This window comes from Trichomycterus rosablanca, chromosome 9 (assembly GCF_030014385.1).
Source record: "Trichomycterus rosablanca isolate fTriRos1 chromosome 9, fTriRos1.hap1, whole genome shotgun sequence".
In the NCBI taxonomy this organism is placed as follows: Eukaryota; Metazoa; Chordata; class Actinopteri; order Siluriformes; family Trichomycteridae; genus Trichomycterus; species Trichomycterus rosablanca.
In genome coordinates, this window is record NC_085996.1 from 18,595,334 (window position 1) to 18,622,880 (window position 27,547).

The 27,547-nt window shown below is 39.5% G+C and overlaps 1 protein-coding gene across 1 annotated transcript in view; it reads left to right on the top strand.

Annotated features, from left to right (window-relative positions):
• The first annotated feature begins 7,887 nt into the window (after nucleotides 1-7,887).
• Nucleotides 7,888-27,547, top strand: part of slc5a6a (solute carrier family 5 member 6a) — a 30,490-nt gene continuing 10,830 nt past the window's right edge. The window contains exons 1-8 of the mRNA XM_063001213.1: nucleotides 7,888-7,922; nucleotides 20,792-21,218; nucleotides 22,852-22,917; nucleotides 23,245-23,296; nucleotides 24,363-24,430; nucleotides 25,370-25,524; nucleotides 26,298-26,438; nucleotides 26,722-26,851. Coding sequence (XP_062857283.1) covers nucleotides 20,871-21,218; nucleotides 22,852-22,917; nucleotides 23,245-23,296; nucleotides 24,363-24,430; nucleotides 25,370-25,524; nucleotides 26,298-26,438; nucleotides 26,722-26,851 — 960 coding nt within the window. The 5' untranslated portion in view covers nucleotides 7,888-7,922; nucleotides 20,792-20,870. The remainder of the gene's footprint in view (nucleotides 7,923-20,791; nucleotides 21,219-22,851; nucleotides 22,918-23,244; nucleotides 23,297-24,362; nucleotides 24,431-25,369; nucleotides 25,525-26,297; nucleotides 26,439-26,721; nucleotides 26,852-27,547) is intronic.

The window sequence follows — 27,547 nt, forward strand, 5'->3', positions numbered from 1 at the left end:
ATGAGGATCAACCAAAAGCTCATTCTCTTCAAGCAAAGATAGGTCAAGGCCAACCACTTCATGCCAGACCTTGTGAGATTATTGTCAAAATTCTCACTGCAAGATTGCAAACATAAAGGAGATGGCCTTTAACTATCTACTGTTCAAAAACAATAAAAAAGATCTCAACCATGAAATCTCAACCCATGTTGAGACCTTCGAGCCCTCAGACAGAATTGCATGAGAGCTACTATGCTACTGTAATGAATAAAGTCACACAGGCTTTATAAGTGACTGTCGTCAGTTAATCACTGCATCAAGAAATGCAACCTGAAATTTTGTTTTGCAATAAGAAATCTGTAAATTTTTTGTTGAAACACTACCGAGTTCTCTGTGCCTGAGCTCATCACAGTGACTACGTTATGGGTGATTTGCATATGTGTGTGAAAGTACAGTGGTGTTAAAAAAAATAGCAGTCCAACACCATTAACCTGATAAATCACTGTTTTTAGTACAAGTGATATTTCTACATAGCAAATAATTTACTTGAACGTGTAGTAGAGTAATGAAAACAAAACAAACCCAACAATTAAGACATGCATGCTGCTCATTCTGAGTAATCGAAGCATTGATTGATTGGGGTTGTTCAAAATAATAGCAGTGAGGAGTTTAATTGGTGAAGTTATTCATTCTGCAGGAAAACGGGTGTCCATTTTGGCCCTTATTTAAGGTAGGAGGGTGGCAAATGTTGCACAGGTTGGTCATAGCACATTTCCTTCTGAAATACTGGGTAAAATGGGTTGTTCCAGACATTGTTCTGATGAACAGCGTACTTTGATAAAAAAGTTGATTGCAGAGGGAAAAACATACAGAAAAGTGCAGCAAATTCTAGGCTGCTCAGCTAAAATGATCTCAAATGCCTTGAAGTGACAACCAACACCTGAAAGATGTGGAAGGAAGCGGGGAACTACTGTTCGAATGGATCAAAGAATAGCCAAAATGGCAAATACTCAGCCAATGATCACCTCCAGAAAGATCAAGGAACATCTGAAGTTACCAGTGAGAACAGAAGATGATTATGTGAAGCCGATTTACCAGCAAGAACTCCTTGCAAAGTCCCGTTGTTAAGAAAAAGACGGGTTAACATTTGTCAAGGAACACACTGACTGGTCCAAAGAGAAATGGCTCAACATTTTGTGGACTGGTGGAAGCAAAATAGTTTTTTTTGGGGTCTAGTGGCCATAGACAGTATGCCACACGACCCCGAGCACTGAATTCAAGCCAAAGTTCACTGTGAAGACAGTAAAGCATGGTGGTACAAAATGATGATATGGGGATGTTTTTCATACCGTGGTGTTACGCCTATTTATCACATACGAGGGATCATGGATCAGTTTAAATATATCAGAATACTTGAGGAGATCATGTTGCCCTATGTCGAAGAAGAAATGTCCTTAAAATGGGTGTTTCAACATGACAATGACCCAAAACATCTTGGTTACAGACAAACAAGATTGAGGTAATAGAGTGACCAGCCCAATCCCCTGACTTCAATCCCATAGAGAACTTGTGGGCTGATATCTGAAGCGCGTTTTTTTGAGGCAAAACCCAAAATTGCAGAAGAACTGTGGAATGTGGTCTGATCATCCTGGACTGGAACACCTGTTCAGAGGTGCCAGAAGTTGGTCGACTCCATGCACCACAGATCTCGGAAACAATTGTTATGCCACTAAATATTAGTTCAGTAATTTAAAGTAAAGTGAAACCTTAAACATTTTCAGTCTATACATACATTTTTTGAGTTTTAAAAGAAAAATGCTGGCACTGCTATTTTTTTGAACAGCCTAATATTCATTTTTCTTAATTTTCTGTATAGGATGAACACAAACTGGCAAAATATTGTTAATGTTTTGATTTAGAATTGAAAGTGTGCAATTGATTTTGTGCTTTATTCGCTTTTTTAAAATCACTGCTGTTTTTTTGAACACCACTGTATTATTGATACAGAAGTGTTTTGTGATTTTAGAGCTATTTGTTGCCATTTAGTCAACATATTTTCCTGAAAGGTTCATGTTAAATATTTCAGTATCCTTAGTTCTAAATCAAGTACAAAGTGTAATAAAATGTTATGGAACCCAGTGGTAAACATGCCTGTGTCCCAACTTTTTTAGTGTGTTGCAAGCATCAAATTCTGAACTTGTTTATATTTACAAAATATGCAAGTTGGTCAGTGAAAACATAAAAAAACCTTTTCTTTGTATGTTTGTCAGTAAAATAAAGGTTTAGGACAGAGGTCACTAACAGGCGGACCGCGGTCCGGGTCCGGACCCAGAAGCTGTCCCATACGGACCCGGACCTACAGCCAAAACAGAAAGTTATGATTTGAAACCTGACGGAGCGCTTCTATTTTAACCGGCGCAGCTTTTGTAGTCTTTACGGTAGCGGTTTAGCGGATGAGAAAACGCACAGACCAATCGCGTGACACCACTCAGCCAATCAAGTCTGTGCATTCCAGCCGGTAAACACAGCGACTCTACAGTGCAGACAGATGAGAGAGTTAGAGGCGAGTTACATGTGAAACGACGGTGGAAAGAAAAAGAAAGATAGCGAACGTAGAAAAAACGAAGGGAGAGATACAGACGACTGTGCAGGAGAAAGTTGAGAAAAAGACGAGTGAGACAGGAGACATGACGTTCTCCAAAAAAGAAACGTGTACAGCGAAATTACAGCATTTAATCCGTGATGGAGAGACTCATTTCTGTTCTTACTTCCCACTGGAGCACAATTTATTTTTATTTTCTCTTAATTTGATAAGAGAAAGGTTTGATAAGGTGGGGCGGTCCGGGTACTCTCTGTGTGGAGTTTGCATGTTCTCCCCATGTCGCCATATGTTTCCTTCGGTGCTCCGGTTTCCTCCCACAGTCCAAAGACGTGCAAGTGAGGTGAATTGGAGACACTGAATTGTCCATGATTGTTTTCGATATAAACTTGTGACCTGATGAGTCTTGTGTAGTGAGTAACTAACGTTTCTGTCATAAATGTAACCAAAGTGTAAAACATGACGTTAAAATCCTAATAAATAAACAGACATGTGACAGTCAGTTATTGATTACATGCAGATGTTGATAGCTACTTATATATATTATAACATATATATTATATATAGCAGTGACAGCTCAGTGGTTAAGGTACTGGACTAGTAAACAAGGTTGCCGGTTCAAGCCCCGCCACCACCAAGTTGCCACTGTTGGGTCCCTGAGCAAGGCCCTTAACCCTCAATTGCTCATCGTGTTCAGCTCATTGTGTAAGTCACTTTGGATAAAAGCATCTGCTAAATGCTATATATATATATAAGATAAGATCATCCTTTATTAGTCCCACAGTGGGGAAATTCACAGTATACAGTGTATCACAAAAGTGAGTACACCCCTCACATTTCTGCAAATATTTTATTATATCTTTTCATGGGACAACACTATAGAAATAAAACTTGGATATAACTTAGAGTAGTCAGTGTACAACTTGTATAGCAGTGTAGATTTACTGTCTTCTGAAAATAACTCAACACACAGCCATTAATGTCTAAATAGCTGGCAACATAAGTGAGTACACCCCACAGTGAACATGTCCAAATTGTGCCCAAAGTGTCAATATTTTGTGTGACCACCATTATTATCCAGCACTGCCTTAACCCTCCTGGGCATGGAATTCACCAGAGCTGCACAGGTTGCTACTGGAATCCTCTTCCACTACTCCATGATGACATCACGGAGCTGGTGGATGTTAGACACCTTGAACTCCTCCACCTTCCACTTGAGGATGCGCCACAGGTGCTCAATTGGGTTTAGTCCATCACCTTTACCTTCAGCTTCCTCAGCAAGGCAGTTGTCATCTTGGAGGTTGTGTTTGGGGTCGTTATCCTGTTGGAAAACTGCCATGAGGCATAGTTTTCGAAGGGAGGGGATCATGCTCTGTTTCAGAATGTCACAGTACATGTTGGAATTCATGTTTCCCTCAATGAACTGCAGCTCCCCAGTGCCAGCAACACTCATGCAGCCCAAGACCATGATGCTACCACCACCATGCTTGACTGTAGGCAAGATACAGTTGTCTTGGTACTTCTCACCAGGGCGCCGCCACACATGCTGGACACCATCTGAGCCAAACAAGTTTATCTTGGTCTCGTCAGACCACAGGGCATTCCAGTAATCCATGTTCTTGGACTGCTTGTTTTCAGCAAACTGTTTGCTGGCTTTCTTGTGCGTCAGCTTCCTTCTGGGATGATGACCATGCAGACCGAGTTGATGCAGTGTGCGGCGTATGGTCTGAGCACTGACAGGCTGACCTCCCACGTCTTCAACCTCTGCAGCAATCCTGGCAGCACTCATGTGTCTATTTTTTAAAGCCAACCTCTGGATATGACGCCGAACACGTGGACTCAACTTCTTTGGTCGACCCTGGCGAAGCCTGTTCCGAGTGGAACCTGTCCTGGAAAACCGCTGTATGACCTTGGCCACCATGCTGTAGCTCAGTTTCAGGGTGTTAGCAATCTTCTTATAGCCCAGGCCATCTTTGTGGAGAGCAACAATTCTATTTCTCACATCCTCAGAGAGTTCTTTGGCATGAGGTGCCATGTTGAATATCCAGTGGCCAGTATGAGAGAATTGTACCCAAAACACCAAATTTAACAGCCCTGCTCCCCATTTACACCTGGGACCTTGACACATGACACCAGGGAGGGACAACGACACATTTGGGCACAATTTGGACATGTTCACTGTGGGGTGTACTCACTTATGTTGCCAGCTATTTAGACATTAATGGCTGTGTGTTGAGTTATTTTCAGAAGACAGTAAATCTACACTGCTATACAAGCTGTACACTGACTACTCTAAGTTATATCCAAGTTTCATGTCTATAGTGTTGTCCCATGAAAAGATATAATGAAATATTTGCAGAAATGTGAGGGGTGTACTCACTTTTGTGATACACTGTATATATATATATATATATATATATATATATATATATATTCCGGACCTTTGCTTCAAGAAATTTTCTCTAACTGGACCTCTTTAAATTTTAGTTGAATACCCCTGGTTTAGGAGAATGAACAAATCACATATTCTTGTTTTATTGCAGTTTACAAAACTGTCAAAACTTTTCTATAAATGGGATTCGTATATTACCAGTGAGAACTTCAGGAACAACCAGAATTATTAATATTTAAGCAGTTCAGGTTCACTGAATAACCTGAAACTGTACAAAGGTAAGGGGTAAACTGCCAGATGGAGAAAACGAGTCTCGCTGATGACATCCCATATTAATAAAAGTAATGCATAGCCACAAATGAGATTCTAATGTGTGGCCACAAATTTAGTCAGGAGTGGGAAGATGATATATCCAGGTTTGGGTTAAAACTTACATAAAGCCAAGCTTACCTTTCTTGGACAGGTATATTCATTGATCCCCTGAGAGCATATCTACGATTGTTTATGATTTATGTTAGTTGTGGACAAAATATTATTGTTACACCCTACCTTACTAAGACATAGCCACGCATTAGGATCTTGTTCCCACACCTTGTCAAGTCAGGGTCACGACTTTATTATCTCAGTTTAATGCCTTACGAAGTTGTGGCCATTTGGTTTTTTATATATATGACACCAGCAGGGCTCAGAATTACAGAATACAGATATTTGCTCTCAGGGGATATGATGTATTCATGTTTTTAACTGTGCAAGAAAGGTAAGCCAGGCTTTCTATAAGCTAATGTTCCAAGTTTTAACCCAAACCAGGCTCAATCATCTTTGCATATCTTATTCCCATGACATATTAAGTTGTGTCCAGACATTAGAATCTCGTTCTCATACGGCATGACCTTGCATTATTTAATTTACATGTCACCAGCAGAGCTCAGTTAGGATTATACTATTCAACAACTTTTGTTTTTTTTATTTAATACCTCCAGCACATATAGTATGTCAATTTCAAACTTACACAAACGTCTTCTTTACTTTGTGTGTTTAAATAGGAACAGAAAAAGTATAGCCAAAAATTAATTATGTAAAAAATTCATGGGAAAATATTCCCATATATTTACAAACCCATGGTTGCCAATTATAGTTTCTACTTTAAGAAATTAATAGCTTTTTGTAGCATTGTGGTTTAGTTTTAACCAATTAAACTTGGCAAACTGTCTTTTTCTCAAGGTTATGAAGGTATCTCATCTGGACTAGCAGTTTCAAAATCTTCAATACATTTTAGATCAGATTCAAGTCAGGAGATTTGCTAGCCCCTGCAAGCACCTTACCTTTTTAGTCTAGTTATTACTTACAGTCATTTTACAGTTATATTGTCTAATTTATTTCTAGATTTAATGGCTGAAAAAACTTTTTCTCTTATGCGTTTGGAATATTGATCCATTCAGGTTTTCTTTATTCATTTATCTTTAACAACCATTTTATCCTGGTCAGGGTCACGGTGAGTCTGGTTTCACAGAGAATCCCTGGCCACAAATTCATTGCAGGGCTTTGGCTAAATAAATTAATTGGCCACGAACATTGCAGCAGTTTGGGAAAGACCCTTTTCTTTTCTATCATGATCTGTCTACAATGCAAGGTCCATAAAGAGATGATTTAATGAGTCTGGAGTAAAATGACTTCAGAGGCCTGCACAGAGCCCTGACCTTAACCCCAGTGAACATCTTTGGGATGAACTGAAATGCTGATTGTGACATTAGAAACATTAGAAATGCTTTTTTGACCAATTGGATATTTTTTTTTTTTACAGACACTGTACAAATGTTGTGAAAATCACCCCTCCAGGATAAGTTGAGGCTGCCGTAAATGGGGGGCACCTTCATATTATTAATACCCATTAATAATTTTGTAATTTTATGTCCAACAAACTCACGGTCAGGTCAGGTACTTTTGTACAAAGTACACCGATCAGCCATAAGGTTAAAACCACCTCCTTGTTTCTACACACATTGTACATTTTATCAACTCCACTTACCATATAGAAGCACTTTGTAGTTCTACAATTACTGTAGTCCATCTGTTTCTCTGCATGCTTTGTTAGCCCCCTTTCATGCTGTTCTTCAATGGTCAGGACTCTCCCAGGACCATTACAGAGTAGGTATTATTTGGGTGGTCATTCTCAATTGTGCTGGTATGAGTGGATAAGACACAGCAATGCTGATGGAGTTTTTAAACACCTCACTGTCACTGCTGGACTGAGAATAGTCCACCAACCAAAAACATCCAGCCAACAGTGCCCTGTGGGCAGTGTCCTGTGACCACTAGTGAAGGTCTAGAAAATGACCAACTCAAACAGCAGCAATAGATGAGCGATCGTCTCTGACTTTACATCTACAAGGTGGACCGGTATTTAAAAACTCCAGCAGCACTGCTGTGTCTGATCCACTTATACCAGCACAACACACACTAACACACCACTACCATGTCAGTGTCACTGCAGTGCTAAGAATGACCCACCACCCAAATAATACCTGCTCTGTGGTGGTCCTGTGGGGGTCCTGACCATTGAAGTACAGGGTAAAAGCAGTCTGAAAAAGTATGCAGGGAAACAGATGGACAACAGTCAATAATTGTAGAACTTCAATGGTAAGTGGAGCTGATAAAATGGACAGTTAGTGTAGAAACGAGGAGGTGGTTTGAATGTTATGACTGATCGGTGTATATAAGGCTATACTGTACAGTATATCGGTGTATATTAGGAGTTCTGAAGGCGGATTTCTGTAGGCCAATCCTAGCGCAGGAGGCGGGACTAGTCAGAATATAGGTAGGAAAGTAAATGTTGCTGTATAAGCGGTGCTTTTAGAAGCGGTTGGTATAGCGAAGGAGAATGGGCGGGGCCTTACTGCAGTTATTGAATCAGACAGCACGCGGCAGCACGCTACACTACTCTCCTCCAACAAGGTAACGAATAACTACTTTTCATTATATGCTTTTAACTCTTTAAAATTGACTCTTTATTATTGACTCTTTATGATTCACTCTTACTGTCGAGCAATGTAAATTAACCGCACTGTGTATAAAAACAGAGGGACAGATCCTGTCCGTGCTGTCACCTTTTCTAAAACCCTTATTTCTAACGCGTGCGCTTCCTCGTCGCAAACCGTACAAGTATTTATATTTTACATTAAGGTTTATTTTATAATCAACCCATTTTAATAAACAGTGTTTATGTTAGGAATTGTTTACTTCGGCGACGAGGGTATTTTAAAAGCACGTTGACAGCACCGTGTTGGCTGCTCTTTACACCACTGATACATACATAAGCGTGTCTTTAGCGCTATGCTTCACTACAACCTATTAAATTCATCCGTTACTGTTTATGCGGGTTGCCAGATGTCTTACTAAAACCAGTAACCAAAAGCCAGTAGCCTGTATATTTTCTATACCATATGTAAGCCAGATCTTGCCGTAATATAAGCAAAGATTGTCGCACCTCGGCGACTGGTCTTCAGCATACCCCGATGACGAAGCCTATTAACCGTCCGAAATATAAACACATGGCAACCAAGCTCCACTTGCGTCCATACGAAGCTAGGATGCAGCTGCGGAATGGCTGTAATGACAGTGCGCTGCTTTTGCTCTGTCCACGTGACGCACTTTAATTACATTATTACATGCCAACCAGGTTTATTACTGGCGAATCTTACTGTATTGAAGGACATGGCTGGATTACTGACCGGGCCAGTGGGGCCAGCGCCCAGGGGCCCTTGAGGTCAGCCCAAAACATTTTGCGATGCCTATCAACATTTATGATACAATATATTTCTATTTCCGAGGGCCCTCCATTTTAAGGATCCTCTGACTATTAGGGACTTTGACCCCAGGGCCTCTTGGGGGCCCTAGCCATGCTTTTGGAGCCCCTAGCCATGCTTTTGGGGCCCCTAGCCATGCTTTTGGGGGCCCTAGCCATGCTTTTGGGCCCCTTATGAAAATGGATGAGGCGTTGTGGCACTGCTCTGACTTCGACTTCTGGCTATTAGGGGTCCTAGGAAAGAGGGGGGCATATTTTTAGAGGGCCCTGGTTATGAGAGCCCCTACCAGGGGCCCCTAGAGAAGAGCAGGGCATACCATTAGAGGGCCCTTGATCACGAGGGCCCCTGCTATGGGGCCCTTGACTTCCATAGAAGTCGTTTACCATGGCTCCTTGACTTTCTAGGGACCTACAAATTGCCAGGCAAGCTACCATATTTCATATTTCATTCAGGATTAGGATGCGCCAAAACCGCCTGAACTCACTGTCACTTCTGGCCATTGAATCAGATTTGGTCAGACAGCTTAATTTTGATGAATTAGTGGATGACTGCAAGAAAGAAGAGTAGAAAGAAACTTATATAAAATAGATTCTTGTGTTAGGGTTAGTTATTGACAGGTTGTTTAATGTATTAATTTATTTATGTTTTTGGAGGGGGGGCGCGCGGGGTGGGGGTGGGGGGGTGTTGCCCTGGGCAACTCTTTGCCCAGGGGCCCAGACTATCCTTAATCCGTCCTTGTTGAAGGGTGTCCATGAAACTCGAAATATTTTGGAAGAAGTATAATGGTGTGGTTTAATAAAATACGTTGTTTAAAACCATCTGTCACATTTTCAGTCTCTCTTTTCATATAGTGGGGATAATGTGAGTTGCTGTTTTAAATGGTGTTTGTGTATGCCTGGTTAATGGCTCATCAGTGTAATAGTTGTACTTTAACCAAATCGTTGATCACACCTAGAAATGCTCACTTTATCAATTACTATATCACAAATACAAAATACTACAGTGTTTAGAGTTTAATCTGTATGTATGTAAGATTTTCAGAAAAAGAACAAAAAATATATGCAAAAGTGCAAGTATGAAGTAAATTTGATGTTATGAAGTATTAAAAGAGGTTTTTACTGTTAAAAGGATCTCCTGAAGTGGTTCAAGTGATCCAATTTGAAGACAATGAGAAATAAAAAAAAAATCATTTACCTTACTAGCCCAGTCACACTGATTTATCTGTATTAAATCTCTTTAAATTCTTGTATTCGATCCCCCACTGCTTCTAAATGGGATCTTGTGAATTTTTGAACTGGGTTAAAAAATAAATCAACAAACATGTTATGTCTTATGTCTAACCTTTTCCCACACTCAGCCATGATGACCGGTCCATACCAAAGGACAATTTGTGTAGGAAGTTTGCTCCATTTTCTTTGCATAATTGATTTAGTTAAGTCAGAATGAAAGACTATCAAGCATTAACTGTCTGTTTTAGAGTCTTGCAACAGTATCTTAGTGGAGTTTAACTCAGAACTTTGATCTTGCTTGGAATAGTTGTCTGGTTGCATAACCCACACTGCATTTAAGCTTTAGATGCCTGGAAATTGACTCATGCATTCTACTTCAAGATTTTCTGGTAGAGAGCAAAAGATGCTTCTGACAATTTTGGCAAGTTGCCCATGACCCAAAGTATTAAAGGATCTCCTGCACAAGGAGGAACCAACTTTAAGTCTTCTCTGACACGTGAAGGTGCTGACCGCATCATTGAACTGGCCAGTGGTGTATTTGTGCAGAGAACCTAAGCATGTATGAAGGATCTTGCTACACTCCACATTCTCCACATATTGTTTAACCAAATGTAAAAGGACCCATTCCCTTCTGCTATTGACTCATTTATCCTGCTTTACATTTATAGAAAGGTTCTATTTAAGTGGTATTTAGATTTAACAGCATTGGCAATGATTATGCACCATCAATAGATAATAACACAAATAAAAGGTCAGCAGCAAACTTTTAATGTTGACTCTATATAGCTTATATTTAAAGCAGGTAAACATCAGCCGGAGTGTCATGGTTGCCTCACAGCAAGAAGGGCCTGGGTTCAATTCCCTGTCCCGGCAGCCAGGGTCATTTCTGTTTGGAGTTTACATGTTGGTTGTATTATGCCTTTTTTCACGCTTTTTGAAATGTGCTACATAAAATTTATATTTATAAAAATCTGTAAAGTTAATTAGGCAAAACATTACATATCCCTGTACTGTGTTCAATTCAATACATGTAAAAGACATTTGATATATCAAAGTTTTTAGTGCATATTACTTACTGTCTTTACTGCAGTTGGGTATGGAATAAATTTCTGCCTAGAACAGACTTATTAGCTGCTAGTTTTGCCTTTCAAAATAATAACTATAACAGTTTATTTTACCACAAATGTTTACCTCATATGGTATACATATTGACCAGTAAATACACTGGTGGGTTTAATATCAAAGGCATTTTCAAACAAGTGTGATCATAAATTTCAGACTTCATGGATTCCTCTGCACCTAGAGCAACAGACATTTACTGCACGATTACTATTGCCAGGATACGCTATGTGTCGGGAGAGTAAAACACCACTGCTCTGCTGATTTTGTTGATTTAATGACTGATTATGTTCTCTTGGGCTTTTAATCATAGAGGCTTTGGAAAATCAAATGGACATTATGATTTGGCTTGATTATTTGAGTTGCTCAGGGGGAAGCGTGTGACTGCAGGACTTGGACTATGTGTGTATGTGCACACTGTACTGTGACCACTGTTTTGTGACGACTATTTTTGTCTTTTTATTTAGCTTGGATTTCTGAATTACATTTTAATAGGTGTTTCTTTTTACAGCTGTTTTACATTTTAATAGGTGTCTCTCAGCTCATGCTAACATTTAAACTGTGTGTACTTTAAATTTGTGTAATATCTCTTTTAATAACCTTTGGTACAGTGCCACAGTGGGTAATGCCAAGTCCTAATCTCTTGATCACAGAGTGTTTGATTTTTGTTTCTGGTCACCGTCTTTTAGGAGTTTCACATGTTATTTCAGTGTCCACAATGATACTGTAGCTTTCTCCTAGCTTTCAAAGACATACCAATAGATTCATTGGCTGCTTAAATTGCCCCTAGGTGTGAGCAAATGGGTAATTAAATGGTTTTGATTGATGGATTGCTGTTAAGGGTGTATTGTGCTTATCATTTTTAAACAGTCTCCGGACCCACCACATCCCTAATTTTCAGGGTAATGAAAAAGAAGGAATGATTAACTTTCTCACGCTATATAAAAATAACTTAGATTTCTTGTAAGTCAACATTATATGACAATACTGTCATATAATATGTCTATCAAGGGCTTTAAATAAAACTGCACTGAGATTGAAGTTTAATGTGTTCAGCCATGTCAGTACTGTACAGGCAAACTTAAAAAGTGAAAAGTACACTTGACGTTAGAATGCCTAATGTAACTATTCAGTACATGGGCTGTTAATATAGTTGTGTACATTTCTGAGATTTCACTAGATAAAAATGATGATTAAAACGTGTGCTGTTGTTAAACACTTTAAAGTGATTATATGATTTCATAACCAAATAAAAAGTGCTATAAAGAAGTGTAATTATGATGAAAGGTCACTATGTGTTGTTTTTGTCTGTGACAATACTGTAGATGCAGAACTAAAAATTGTGAAGCTAATACTAGAATGCCTAAACTTTTTGGCCATATCCAGAGTTGGCCATTTCAAGAGACCTCACAATTTACAGCAGTCAATCCACTTACAGGCATGAGAGGCAACAGACAACTAACTATCCTAAGATAATCTTTGCAAAAGTGGGGAACACCTGTGAAACTTCTTACAGACAGGGACTGAACATAGAAAGACTTACAGTAGATGTGGTTCTTACGTGTGGCCACATAGGACATTTTGAATTTTGGCTTTGATCATCTCTCTTGTCTAGTTGTGGATTGACAGTTTAAAAAGTTGTTAGCCTCTTTGTTTACAACTCGCAATGGAAATTATATCCCTGGCAAGGGTCACAGCATGAGCAATGTGTTTCCAGTACTAACTTGTTTTATTGGGAGGAGTTAGTATTAAAATTAATAACTGGGTGGCACGGTGGCTAAGTGGGTAGGACTGTCTGTGAATTGGAGATACAAAATTGTCCATGACTGTGTTCGATATAACCTTGTGAATTGATGAATCTTATGTAATGAGTAACTACCATGTTTGTCATGAATGTAACCAAAGTGTGTAAAACATGACGTTAAAATCCAAATAAATAAACAAACAAAATTAATAACTGTTTGTACTACGTTTAGCATTAATAACTGCACACAACATGTGCCCAGTCTGGTTAACCCTATTATTTATCATTTACATTTGGTTTATTGGGTAATCAAAGATATAATATGATTAGTTTAGTTTGAAGATCTGAAGCAATTAAGTGTGACATTGGGAAAAAAAGTAAATTAATGGCACTGTATTACTGACTACTTTCCCAGACTCCTTTACACTGCTTTGTTAATACATCACAGGATAGTCATGCCCATAAATGGAATACAATGCAGTGAAAACTTTGTCATACAGTGTTTAAATGAATTCATTTTAAAAAATCATTTTTTACAGCATATTAACAATTTAACCAGTTTACATTGAAGTTTGTTATGGGCAGTGGTAGCTTAGCGGTTAAGGTCCTGGTGATTAGAAGGTTAATGATTCAAGCCCTGCAACGCAAAGTGGCCAATGTTGTGCCCCTGAGCAAGGCCTCATTGCTACTTGTGGATTAAAAATCTTTCTGTGGACTGTTACTGGTGAAGTAGCTAAGGGAGCCAATGTAAGCCTGCAACAACTTGCTAGCTAGCATGTTCCTTACTAATGGCATTGGTTTATGTTTTCCCAGCTTTTTTTCTGGAAATGGCTTTTCAAAATGTTTTCCACTATTATAATAGTTATTTGTACCCCAATTACAGTTAATGTGTAAAAACAAATCCTTCACACAAGGATTAGTGAATCACTATTACTGGAGACTCCTCTACATGTTTACCTGTGTGGATATTACACCTTCAAGATCAGCATTTTATCTTGTGTGAAACTTTGTACACGTTTCTAGATTTTGTGTTTTAAACTGTTGTCATAATAACAATAATCTGGTCTATGTATATATATACAGTGTATCACAAAAGTGAGTACACCCCTCACATTTCTGCAGATATTTAAGTATATCTTTTCATGGGACAACACTGACAAAATGACACTTTGACACAATGAAAAGTAGTCTGTGTGCAGCTTATATAACAGTGTAAATTTATTCTTCCCTCAAAATAACTCAATATACAGCCATTAATGTCTAAACCACCGGCAACAAAAGTGAGTACACCCCTTAGTGAAAGTTCCTGAAGTGTCAATATTTTGTGTGGCCACCATTATTTCCCAGAACTGCCTTAACTCTCCTGGGCATGGAGTTTACCAGAGCTTCACAGGTTGCCACTGGAATGCTTTTCCACTCCTCCATGACGACATCACGGAGCTGGCGGATATTCGAGACTTTGCGCTCCTCCACCTTCCGCTTGAGGATGCCCCAAAGATGTTCTATTGGGTTTAGGTCTGGAGACATGCTTGGCCAGTCCATCACCTTTACCCTCAGCCTCTTCAATAAAGCAGTGGTCGTCTTAGAGGTGTGTTTGGGGTCATTATCATGCTGGAACACTGCCCTGCGACCCAGTTTCCGGAGGGAGGGGATCATGCTCTGCTTCAGTATTTCACAGTACATATTGGAGTTCATGTGTCCCTCAATGAAATGTAACTCCCCAACACCTGCTGCACTCATGCAGCCCCAGACCATGGCATTCCCACCACCATGCTTGACTGTAGGCATGACACACTTATCTTTGTACTCCTCACCTGATTGCCGCCACACATGCTTGAGACCATCTGAACCAAACAAATTAATCTTGGTCTCATCAGACCATAGGACATGGTTCCAGTAATCCATGTCCTTTGTTGACATGTCTTCAGCAAACTGTTTGCGGGCTTTCTTGTGTAGAGACTTCAGAAGAGGCTTCCTTCTGGGGTGACAGCCATGCAGACCAATTTGATGTAGTGTGCGGCGTATGGTCTGAGCACTGACAGGCTGACCCCCCACCTTTTCAATCTCTGCAGCAATGCTGACAGCACTCCTGCGCCTATCTTTCAAAGACAGCAGTTGGATGTGACGCTGAGCACGTGCACTCAGCTTCTTTGGACGACCAACGCGAGGTCTGTTCTGAGTGGACCCTGCTCTTTTAAAACGCTGGATGATCTTGGCCACTGTGCTGCAGCTCAGTTTCAGGGTGTTGGCAATCTTCTTGTAGCCTTGGCCATCTTCATGTAGCGCAACAATTCGTCTTTTAAGATCCTCAGAGAGTTCTTTGCCATGAGGTGCCATATTGGAACTTTCAGTGACCAGTATGAGAGAGTGTGAGAGCTGTACTACTAAATTGAACACACCTGCTCCCTATGCACACCTGAGACCTAGTAACACTAACAAATCACATCACATTTTGGAGGGAAAATGACAAGCAGTGCTCAATTTGGACATTTAGGGGTGTAGTCTCTTAGGGGTGTACTCACTTTTGTTGCCGGTGGTTTAGACATTAATGGCTGTATATTGAGTTATTTTGAGGGAAGAATAAATTTACACTGTTATATAAGCTGCACACAGACTACTTTTCATTGTGTCAAAGTGTCATTTTGTCAGTGTTGTCCCATGAAAAGATATACTTAAATATCTGCAGAAATGTGAGGGGTGTACTCACTTTTGTGATACACTGTATATACACAGTGAGGAAAATAAGTATTTGATCCCCTGCTGATTTTGTAAGTTTACCCCCTTACAAAGACTTGAACAGTCTATAATTTTTATGGAAGGTTTATTTTAACAGAGAGAGACAGAATATCAACAAAAAATCCAGAAAAAAAAACATTAAATAAAAGTTATAAATTAATTTGTATTTAATTAAGGGAAACAAGTATTTGATCCCCTACCAACCAGCAAGAATTCTGACCCCCACAGACCGGTTATGTGCACAAAAGGCACACAAATTAGTCCTGTCCCTGTATAAAAGACTCCTGTCACAGAATCAGTTTCTTCCACTGAAATCTCTCCATGATCACCACCATGGGCAAGACCAAAGAGCTATCAAAGGACATCAGGGACAAGATTGTAGACCTGCACAAGGCTGGAATGGGCTACAAGACCATCAGCAAGAAGCTTGGTGAGAAAGAGACCACTGTTGGTGCGATAATTCGAAATGGAAGAAATACAAGATCACAGTCAATCGCCCTCACTCTGGAGCTCCATGCAAGATCTCACCTGGTGGGGTAAGAATGATTCTGAGAAAGGTGAGGTCAGCCCAGAATTACACGGGAGGAGCTTGCCAATGATCTCAAGGGAGCTGGGAGCAGAGAAATGCTGGATATGACCCCAAGAACACCATCCCCACTGGGCATTTCTCTGCCTCCAAACACGGCGAGTGGAGTTGATGCCAAAGAGCTCAATTTTGGTCTCATCTGACCATATCACATTCTCCCAAGATTTCTCTGAATCATTCAGGTGTTCATTGGCAAACTTCAGACGGGCCTGTACATGAGCCTTCTTGAGCAGAGGGACTTTGCGGGCACTGCAGGATCTCAATCCATTACGGCGAAGTGTGTTACTAATGGTTTTCTTGGTGACTGTGCTCCCAGCTCCCTTGAGATCATTGACAAGCTCCTCCCGTGTAATTCTGGACTGACCTCACCTCTCTCAGAATCATTCTTACCCCACGAGGTGAGATCTTGCATGGAGCTCCAGAGCGAGGGCGATTGACTGTGATCTTGTATTTCTTCCATTTTCAAATTATCGTGACAACAGTGGTCTCTTTCTCACCAAGCTTCTTGCTGATGGTCTTGTAGCCCATTCCAGCCTTGTGCAGGTCTACAATCTTGTCCCTGATGTCCTTTGATAGCTCTTTGGTCTTGCCCATGGTGGTCGAGAGATTTGAATGGAAGAAACTGATTCTGTGACAGGAGTCTTTTATAAGGGACAGGACTAATTTGTGTGCCTTTTGTGCACATAACCAGTCTGTGGGGGTCAGAATTCTTGCTGGTTGGTAGGGGATCAAATACTTATTTCCCTTAATTAAATACAAATTAATTTATAACTTTTATTTAATGTTTTTTTTCTGGATTTTTTGTTGATATTCTGTCTCTCTCTGTTAAAATAAACCTTCCATAAAAATTATAGACTGTTCAAGTCTTTGTAAACTTACAAAATCAGCAGGGGATCAAATACTTATTTTCCCCACTGTATATATACAGGTAAATATACAGTGTATCACAAAAGTGAGTACACCCCTCACATTTCTGCAGATATTTAAGTATATCTTTTCATGGGACAACACTGACAAAATGACACTTTGACACAATGAAAAGTAGTCTGTGTGCAGCTTATATAACAGTGTAAATTTATTCTTCCCTCAAAATAACTCAATATACAGCCATTAATGTCTAAACCACCGGCAACAAAAGTGAGTACACCCCTTAGTGAAAGTTCCTGAAGTGTCAATATTTTGTGTGGCCACCATTATTTCCCAGAACTGCCTTAACTCTCCTGGGCATGGAGTTTACCAGAGCTTCACAGGTTGCCACTGGAATGCTTTTCCACTCCTCCATGACGACATCACGGAGCTGGCGGATATTCGAGACTTTGCGCTCCTCCACCTTCCGCTTGAGGATGCCCCAAAGATGTTCTATTGGGTTTAGGTCTGGAGACATGCTTGGCCAGTCCATCACCTTTACCCTCAGCCTCTTCAATAAAGCAGTGGTCGTCTTAGAGGTGTGTTTGGGGTCATTATCATGCTGGAACACTGCCCTGCGACCCAGTTTCCGGAGGTAGGGGATCATGCTCTGCTTCAGTATTTCACAGTACATATTGGAGTTCATGTGTCCCTCAATGAAATGTAACTCCCCAACACCTGCTGCACTCATGCAGCCCCAGACCATGGCATTCCCACCACCATGCTTGACTGTAGGCATGACACACTTATCTTTGTACTCCTCACCTGATTGCCGCCACACATGCTTGAGACCATCTGAACCAAACAAATTAATCTTGGTCTCATCAGACCATAGGACATGGTTCCAGTAATCCATGTCCTTTGTTGACATGTCTTCAGCAAACTGTTTGTGGGCTTTCTTGTGTAGAGACTTCAGAAGAGGCTTCCTTCTGGGGTGACAGCCATGCAGACCAATTTGATGTAGTGTGCGGCGTATGGTCTGAGCACTGACAGGCTGACCCCCCACCTTTTCAATCTCTGCACCAATGCTGACAGCACTCCTGTGCCTATCTTTCAAAGACAGCAGTTGGATGTGATGCTGAGCACGTGCACTCAGCTTCTTTGGACGACCAACGCGAGGTCTGTTCTGAGTGGACCCTGCTCTTTTAAAACGCTGGATGATCTTGGCCACTGTGCTGCAGCTCAGTTTCAGGGTGTTGGCAATCTTCTTGTAGCCTTGGCCATCTTCATGTAGCGCAACAATTCGTCTTTTAAGATCCTCAGAGAGTTCTTTGCCATGAGGTGCCATATTGGAACTTTCAGTTACCAGTATGAGAGAGTGTGAGAGCTGTACTACAAAATTGAACACACCTGCTCCCTATGCACACCTGAGACCTAGTAACACTAACAAATCACATGACATTTTGGAGGGAAAATGACAAGCAGTGCTCAATTTGGACATTTAGGGGTGTAGTCTCTTAGGGGTGTACTCACTTTTGTTGCCGGTGGTTTAGACATTAATGGCTGGATATTGAGTTATTTTGAGGGAAGAATAAATTTACACTGTTATATAAGCTGCACACAGACTACTTTTCATTGTGTCAAAGTGTCATTTTGTCAGTGTTGTCCCATGAAAAGATATACTTAAATATCTGCAGAAATGTGAGGGGTGTACTCACTTTTGTGATACACTGTATATATATAAAATAAGCCTATGGAAACAGGTAACAAAATTAAAAAATATTTAAACCACAGTGAGCATTGTTCAACCTCAGGGAGTCCATCATGAGATGAAACAAAATAAATTCACCATCTACAATAAAAGGTCGGGATGGCAAGTGTAAACATGAAACACGAACCAAAAAGCACTATGTGAAAGTCAAATAATCCTGTGCTTGGGCTTGTAATATAATACAGTGTTATATAATACCTCCCATAGCTCAAAAGATGCTCTTCATTGTTCTCTTTTTCACAACCATCAATGGCTCTAAAATCTATCCTGCCTTTTAAAGGTTTTTTTCTTTACCTTACCTACCAGTATTGTTAAAATTTACTAATAAACTCAATCTGCTGTTAATATTAAGGACCCCTGAAGAAACAAGGTGCCTTGAAATAATATTTAAATATAATTCTGTTCCCAGCAGGGGCTGTGGCATGGTCAACAGGATGTAAGTTATACCAAAACAATAGAACAGCAGGCTGGTAACATGGCTTTACACATCAGTGAAAGTTTCAGGTTTAATAAGCCTTTAAAAAAGACTTTAAGCTTTAAAGATTGAAGCTGGTATGACAAGGAATAATGCAATAATGCAAGGAATTACATCATGCAGCATCATTACATAATCTACAGCATGATACTGACAGTGATGAACTGAGGATTAAACCCAGGTTCCAGGATTCTATAGCTGTGCAGCAACAACATTGCCTACTTAATGTAACAGTAATGTAGAACAGTCATGTGAACATACAAACCCTTTTTCCAGAAAAGTTGGGACATTTTATAAAATACAATATATATATATATACATTAAGTAGGCAATGTTGTTGCTGCACAGCTATAGAATCCTGGAACCTGGGTTTAATCCTCAGTTCATCACTGTCAGTATCATGCTGTAGATTATGTAATGATGCTGCATGATGTAATTCCTTGCATATATATATATATATATATATGCTTGCAACACACTCAAAAAAGCTGGGACAGAGGCATTTTAACCACTATGTTACATCACCTTAAGTGGACTTTTGTGGCAGCACTGTGGCTCAGTGGGTATGAATGTCAGAAATAATGTCCTGGGTTTGATTCCCAGGTGGAGCGGTCTGGGTCCTTTCTGTGCATGTTCCGACTCAGGTTTTCTCCCACAGACGTGCAAGTGAGTTGAATTGAAGATACATAATTGTCCATGACTGTGTTTTACATTAAAGACTTGAACTGATGAAACTTGTGTAACGAGTAACTACCGTTCCTGTCATGAATTTAACCAAAGTGTGTAAAACATGATGTTAAAAATCCTAATAAATAAATAAATGGACATTTTGGTCCATTCTTGCTTGATACAAGACTTCAGCTGCTTAACAGTCCATTGTCGCAGTTGCCTGAGTCTCTTCTTTATGATGCGCCAAGAGAACTTGTCAGTGATACTGCATAGAATTGATGTATGGCTTTCTTTTGTGTAATAGATTTTCAGGTTGTATTTCTTGACGTAGCAGTCAACAGTGTTAAGTGACAACGGGTTTCTGAAGTACTCCTAAGCCCATGTACTCCTAAGGCTTTAGTTATTACAGTATCATGACGGTTTCTCATGCAGTGCTGTTTGAGGGCTCAAAGGTCACGCAGATTCAACAGTGGTTTTCTTAGACTGTTGTCTATTTGATGCTGTTAGAACACTTAATTAGTTGTCTGTCTTTTGCCCTTTATAATTTTGGTGGCCAATTTTATGTCCCATAATGAAAGCTTTATAATTCTTTCCTCAAATGCTTTGTTATAGCAACAATCTGAAGGTAATACAGTATTAGTAAACAAGGGTACCTTTGGTATTTGTTTGAAGCATGTGGGGTTTTCTGCTTTATTTCTTGTTAACCTTTGTTGATTTTATTTTTTGTGATCATTGAATTAGGCTTTAATACACCATCCTTACAACCCCCTGGGTAAGAACGTATATTATTATTATTGTACAATAAATCACCTAGCATAATGTGCTCTTTGTTCTTTCTCATAGGCACTGGTGAAGACTCCATGGCCAGCCATCAACTGGAGTTCTGCTAATCTTCTGGTGGCCATACCACTTCAGGTGCATTATGGGTGACATAGTCCAGATGCACTTTACCGCAGCAGACTATGCTATCTTTGTGCTGCTACTTGTGGCATCAGCGGGCATTGGCCTGTTCTATGCGTTCTCAGGGGGTCGCCAGAGCACCACACGTGAATTTCTGTTGGCTGATCGCAGCATGAGCTGCCTGCCTGTGTCCCTCTCGCTACTTGCCACTTTTCAATCAGCCGTAGCCATTTTGGGTGCACCAGCCGAGGTCTATGCACATGGCACACAGTACTGGTTCCTGGGCTGCTCCTATTTCCTTGGCCTGCTCATCCCTGCTCATGTCTTCATTCCTGTCTTCTACCGCCTGCGCCTATCCAGTGCCTACCAGGTATCTCACATTCTAAAATACATAACTGTTTTTTTTTTAAGTTAGAACGGATACAGTTATATAACAACAAATTAAAGTTAAAATGTATTTTGTGGTAAATTGTTATTAATGGCAATTATAATTTAGGCATTTAGACATATTGGTTGTAAATTCATCTATAACCAACACAGGTTAATAACTTTCAGAATCATAATGGCTGTTAAATTAAGCCTTCAATAAAGAAATGACTGAGTGCATGAACCGCCGCTTTCATGTTATATCTAAAACAAGCATTTCCAAAATCTAATAAAAGATGCAATGAACAGAAATAAACCTAAATAAATAACAATAACAACACATTTTATCCTGATTTTAACTTGGCCTGATTTGTCTCGGCACTTGTGCAATATGAACCTTGCATTGTGCACGTTTTGATTAAAAAATATTTAAAGAGTGGCACCCAGGTGGCGCAGCGGGATATTTCGCTAGCACACCAGCGCCGAAATTCTGAACTCCTAAGTTCAAAACGCGGCGTTGCCACCGTTCGGCTGGGCACCATCTAATGGGCATAATTGGCAGTGCCTGCAGCAGACACTGTTCTGCTAGGGCGGTATGACCGGATAATGTGGGTGGGGTCTTCAAACGCTGTGTAAGGACCCTTATTGGCAGATAGAGAGGCGGCTGTGCAGAGTGCATAGGTGAAAAAGTGTTCCGCTAAGGGGTCGGAGGAGGCGTGAGCAGCAGTATACCCACCTCGACTGCAATCAGGGATCCCCCAGCAGCGGAAGACAAATTGACTACGCTAAATTGGGAGAAAATGGGAGGAAAATTTATAAATAAAATAGAAAGAAAATATTTGAAGAGTGACATTTTGAAATATGAAAATAAAGTATGTGAACATTTATACAAACCCCATTTACAGTGATGTTGGGACACTTTCTAAAAACAGCAATAAAACTGAAATCTGTAATTTGTTATTTTGCTTCAAACTTTACATAACTGACAAAAGGACAAAGAAAAGACAGTAAAAATGTGTGCTGTTTTGAGTCCATGTTTAGCCTTGAATGGATTTATAGACACAGTGTAGGTGCTTTACTGGCCTGCCTGTATTCCAGATCTGACTTCTACTGAAAATGTGACTCACTAAGAGGTGAATCAGACAGTGGCAACCATGGACTGTTGTATCAAGCAAGAATGGGCCAAAATTCCACTTGCTAAGGTTCAAGAGCATTAACGAATTACAGATTCTTGTTTTTATTGGATTTTACAAAATGTCACAACCATTATTTGACCACTACATGTACATTATTCCACTGTGAAGATGTGCCAAGGGCATTAGTAGCTCATCAGTTAAGGTACTGAACTAGTGATCAGCAGGTATTCAGTCACAATTGTAAGCCTATTTGTATAAAAGCATCTGCAAAATGTTGTAAATGTAAATGAATGTTGTGAATGTAGGTGGATGATAGTGATGTTATAGCAATATTGGTAGTCAAAACGATCTTTATTATGTCACATTTTCTTGCATTTTGAAATGTAGTTATTTTCCAAGGTGAAGCATACCTTTATAATGTCTTTTTTTTTTTTAAGTGTGAGTCACTATATAAAAGCAATGTATACCATGCAAAAACTTCAAATCTTTGTCTATACACAGTATTTAGAGCTTCGCTTCAATAAAACTGTGAGGATATGTGGCACTGTGACCTTCATCTTTCAAATGGTAAGTCTTGCTTAGTAGTAAGCCTATGTATGTTCTTCAAAGTCATAAAGTGTAGTTTCTATTACCTGAAACTTTAAAAGCTGTGTAAACATGGATCATTCTGGAATGTTCAGAATCAGTATTTTCTTTTTCTCATATTTGGTTTGGTTTGTTTTAGCCTTGCAACAAATCTCTGTACCCCACAGTGAAAACAATATTTGGCTTAGAATAAGGTTATATTTTGAACAGATAGTATGACACAGCATGAAACAACAGTTGTTTTTCATGAAAAACAAGAGTTTTTTTTTTTTTAACCATTAACATTTTTCACTTGTTTTGTCACCATAGGTAATCTACATGGGAGTAGTGCTGTATGCTCCTGCTCTTGCACTGAATGCAGGTAAACAAACTTAATGATACTAATATGTCTAATTACTATAAGCTACTAGGAACTATTTAACGTAAATTTGCCCCCTAGTATTTTCAACTATTGCGCAGTCATTTTAAATCCTTCATCAAAAAATAAGTACAGGACAAAGCTAACCTGAGGAACACAAAATGAACTTTTTAAAAATCATTACATGTATTTAAAGAATTTAGTTAAATGATAAAAACATCGACAGCCAAACAAAGTGGTGCTTTTGTGATGTTTAGGGCTTTTTAGCTTTTTCAGGGCCTGGTTGACTAGGTGACCATAATAAGCGAAATCATAATTAATTATAATCATTTAAAATCTCAGAAAAGCTCAGGTGCAATTCGGTTATGCAACAAGACAAGTCTTTTAAGGTAAACAATAATTTACCTTGTTCTTTGCTTTGTTTGCTTTTTTAAAAGTCGGAAACAATATAATATGATAAACATGCAAAAATGATAAATTAGGGAAAGGCACATTTTTCGACCACATTGTACATGTACCACTAGTGAATAACAGTGGATTTTTTGACATACACTGTATGGGACATAAGTATTAGGACACCTCTTTTAATTCATGTGTTTCAGCCACAACATGTGAAATTTTTGCCCACAACATGCCATTTTCTGTTCCAGCATGACAAAGCAAGGTCTATAAAGACGTGAAGATAAGCTTGGTTTAAAGGAACCTGACCTCAGTTCTACTGGACTGCTTTGGAATGAACTGGAACATTAATTAGGGTTTACATGACCAACATCAGTGCCCAGCCATACAATTTTTTTGACTGAATTGGCACAAATTCCTACAGACGTACTTTAAAGCAAGAAGCCTTCTCAGAAGTCGTAGTTGTTATAGCTACATAGATCACATAAAGGTCACTTTAGGGTTTTTTTTTAAATGGGGAGTCCAACAAGCTCATGGCCAAGTGTCCAAATACTTATAGCAATATGGTGTAGGAAAGTGCCATGAAGCATGAGAATAAAGGTAATGGGTCATCTGTCTGTAAATTGACTACTAAGTTTTTTCTGTTTCTGTTTGTTTTTTATGTATCCAGTAACTGGATTTGACCTCTGGGGCGCAGTCCTGGCAATGGGACTTGTGTGCACACTCTACACAGCACTGGTAATCTTCACCGTTTGTCTGTATCTCAGCACTTGAGTAGTCAGAAAATAAGTTTGAAAGGACGTTGGAAAGGATCTAGTAATTACTGCTTGTTCTGTAAATATGATCATGTGTAGAAATACTGCTCAAGTAAAGCCATGTGAGAAATAAAGTTACAATAAAGATTTAAACTAATAGTGTAAGTACTAAAGTGTGTAACAGCCGTGATTGAAGCAAATAGAGTAAAGGTTAATAAACATATTGAAATACAGCAATCAGGAATAACATTATGACCACCTTCCTAATATTGTGTTGGTCCCCCTTTTGCTGCCAAAACAGCCCCATATGCAACAAACAGAATTTGAGCTACAGAACAAAACTGAATTTGAACAAAACAATTTAAGCTACAGCAGCTCGTCTGTTGGATCACACCACACGGGTCAGCCTTCACTCCCTACGTTCATCAATGAACCTTGGCCGTCCATGACCCTGTCACCGGTTTACCAATGTTCCTTCCTTGGACCACTTTTGATAGATACTCACTACTGCAGACCAGGAACACCCCACAAGAGCTGCAGTTTTGGAGATGCTCTGACCCAGTCGTCTTGTCAAACTCTCTCAGATCCTTACGGTTGCCCAATTTTCCTGCTTCCAACACATCAACTTTGAGGATAAAATGTTCAGTTGCTGCCTAATATAGCCCACCCACTAACAGATGAAGAGATAATCAGTGTTATTCACTTCACCTGTCAGTGGTCATAATGTTATGCATTGTCGGTGTATGAATACAAGCACACTTGCTGTGTACCTGTGTGATTTCTCTGAAAATAAATATTTTTATTTATTTAAACTGAAGCACAATCTTATATGCCTTCACCTCGCTGGCAACCATTACTATAAAATACTTGGTTTTGTGTGAATTTATAATATGTCTGAATTTTTTTTTCCTATCTGTGCCAGGGTGGTCTAAAAGCTGTAATCTGGACAGATGTGTTCCAGACTATTGTGATGTTTGCTGGGCAGTTGGCTGTAATTGTAGTGGGTACCCACCAAGCAGGTGGTATAAGCGAGGTGTGGAGGAAAGCCCAAAATGGCAGTCGCATCTCAGGTTTAGAGTGAGTCAAAATCTCTTTTGTTCAAAGCAAAATCCTGGAATTGGTTTTATTGGCCAAGTGTGATATTATAAAGGAGAAATTTGGCTTCATTTGCTGTCACTGTGATTCAAAAAGGAACCCCTGTATATTTGCCCATTATTATGATGATTATTATGTTGCCCACCATAAATTAAGCGTGTAGCTTAAGGCCAGTGGTAGCTCAGTGGTTAAAGTACTGGACTAGTAAACAGAAGGTTGCCGGTTCAAGCCCCACCACCACCAAGTTGCCACTGTTGGGTCCCTGAGCAAGGCCCTTAACCCTCAATTGCTCATCGTGTTCAGCTCATTGTGTAAGTCGCTTTGGATAAAAGCATCTGCTAAATGCTGAAAATGTAAATGTGTAGCTACAACACATTGTGAAATGAACATTTTAACAATATTTTCATAGTAACGATACATGACAACTTTAACTGTAAACAATAAACTGTCAATTTAAGGCCCAATTTAACATCGATTATCTGTTTTTGCAACTGCAAGTTACAAAGTTTGTCTGAATACATTTTAAAAACTGATGGTATAGGCAAACGTACAGAAGTCCCTTTTTGACTCACTGTAAATTGACACAAAACAGCAGAATACATTACTGAAATAAGTAAACTGAATAAAGACTAAAAATATCTAATACTTTTAGATGTCAATAATGTGCAGGTTAAACTTAAAACAATTATGTTGCTGTTGTCTGATCTGTACTGTGTAGTGCTCATTGTTCAGCACTGTTGTGTTTGACCATTCAGTTTGAATCCTGACCCTTTGGAACGGCATACATTCTGGACCCTGGCAGTAGGAGGCGTCTTTCTTATGCTTGCACTGTATGGAGTGAACCAGGCTCAGGTCCAGAGATACCTCAGCTCCCGCACAGAGAAAGAGGCCATCATGTTAGTAAACTCTACCAGGGTTCAACCTGGTTACTTATAAAACTAATGAATAATGAATTGTGTGTGTGTGTGTGTGTGTGTGTGTGTGTGTGTGTGTGTGTTCATCATGAACTGATCTAATTTAAATTGTTTTACTTTTTTCCATCCACTGTCTTTCTGTAATTTGCTGACTATACAATGACAGCTAATAACTAATAACTATAACTTCCACATATAAAGTGTTTGGTATAAAATGGTTCGGTTATAAATTCTTATACTTTCATGTATTTATCTTCTGGCATAGTTCATGCTATGTGGTGTTTCCTTGCCAACAAATAGTCCTGGCACTGGGTTGCCTCATGGGTTTGGTCATGTTTGCCCGTTATGGAGAAGACAGTCCTCTGGACAAGGGCTATGTTAAGACAAATGACCAGGTGAGTTTTCTGTTGTACTTTCTTTTGGATTTGCTTAATGTACTTGTGTATATTTGCTCTTATTTAAAGTTAATGACTTTGTTTTACAACTTTGTTGTCTTAGTCAAAAATCGTAAGATATGCAGGAAGGGTTATTGACATTCAGACTTCTACTGTGTGGCCCAATAAATACTTGTGTACAGTTTGTGCCTCCAGGGCTGATATTTTGTTTGGGGTTAGAGATGTCTGGGCAGAATCTCTGTTAAACCAGCATTTAATGTCAAAACAGGTATTTTAACCTGGGGTAACATTTTGCTCCTGTTTCCTGTTTTACATATATAAGCATATATGTGACTAAAAGTTTGTGGTCACCTAACCACAAGCTTGTAGGACAAGCCCATTCCATTCTTACCTTCTGATCTTTGCAGCTATAAAATTTTTTTTTGAGTGTGCCTTTGGGAATTTGTGGCCTTTAAGGCCAAACAACATTTCTGAGTTCTGTTTTTTTCCTTATGCCTGCCCAGCTATTTAGGGTTGGCCACAGCAGCCCATTCTGGTCCACATACCTGACACAATTTACAGACAGATAACCCATTACTTTTATTCTTACTTTTTACCTTCATTTTTTTATGCTGCAGTATAGTTTACCGCTGTGCCAATGTTACAATTCATCCCAAAGGTTGGAAATGTAAAATCAGGGGTCTGTGCTTGTCACTG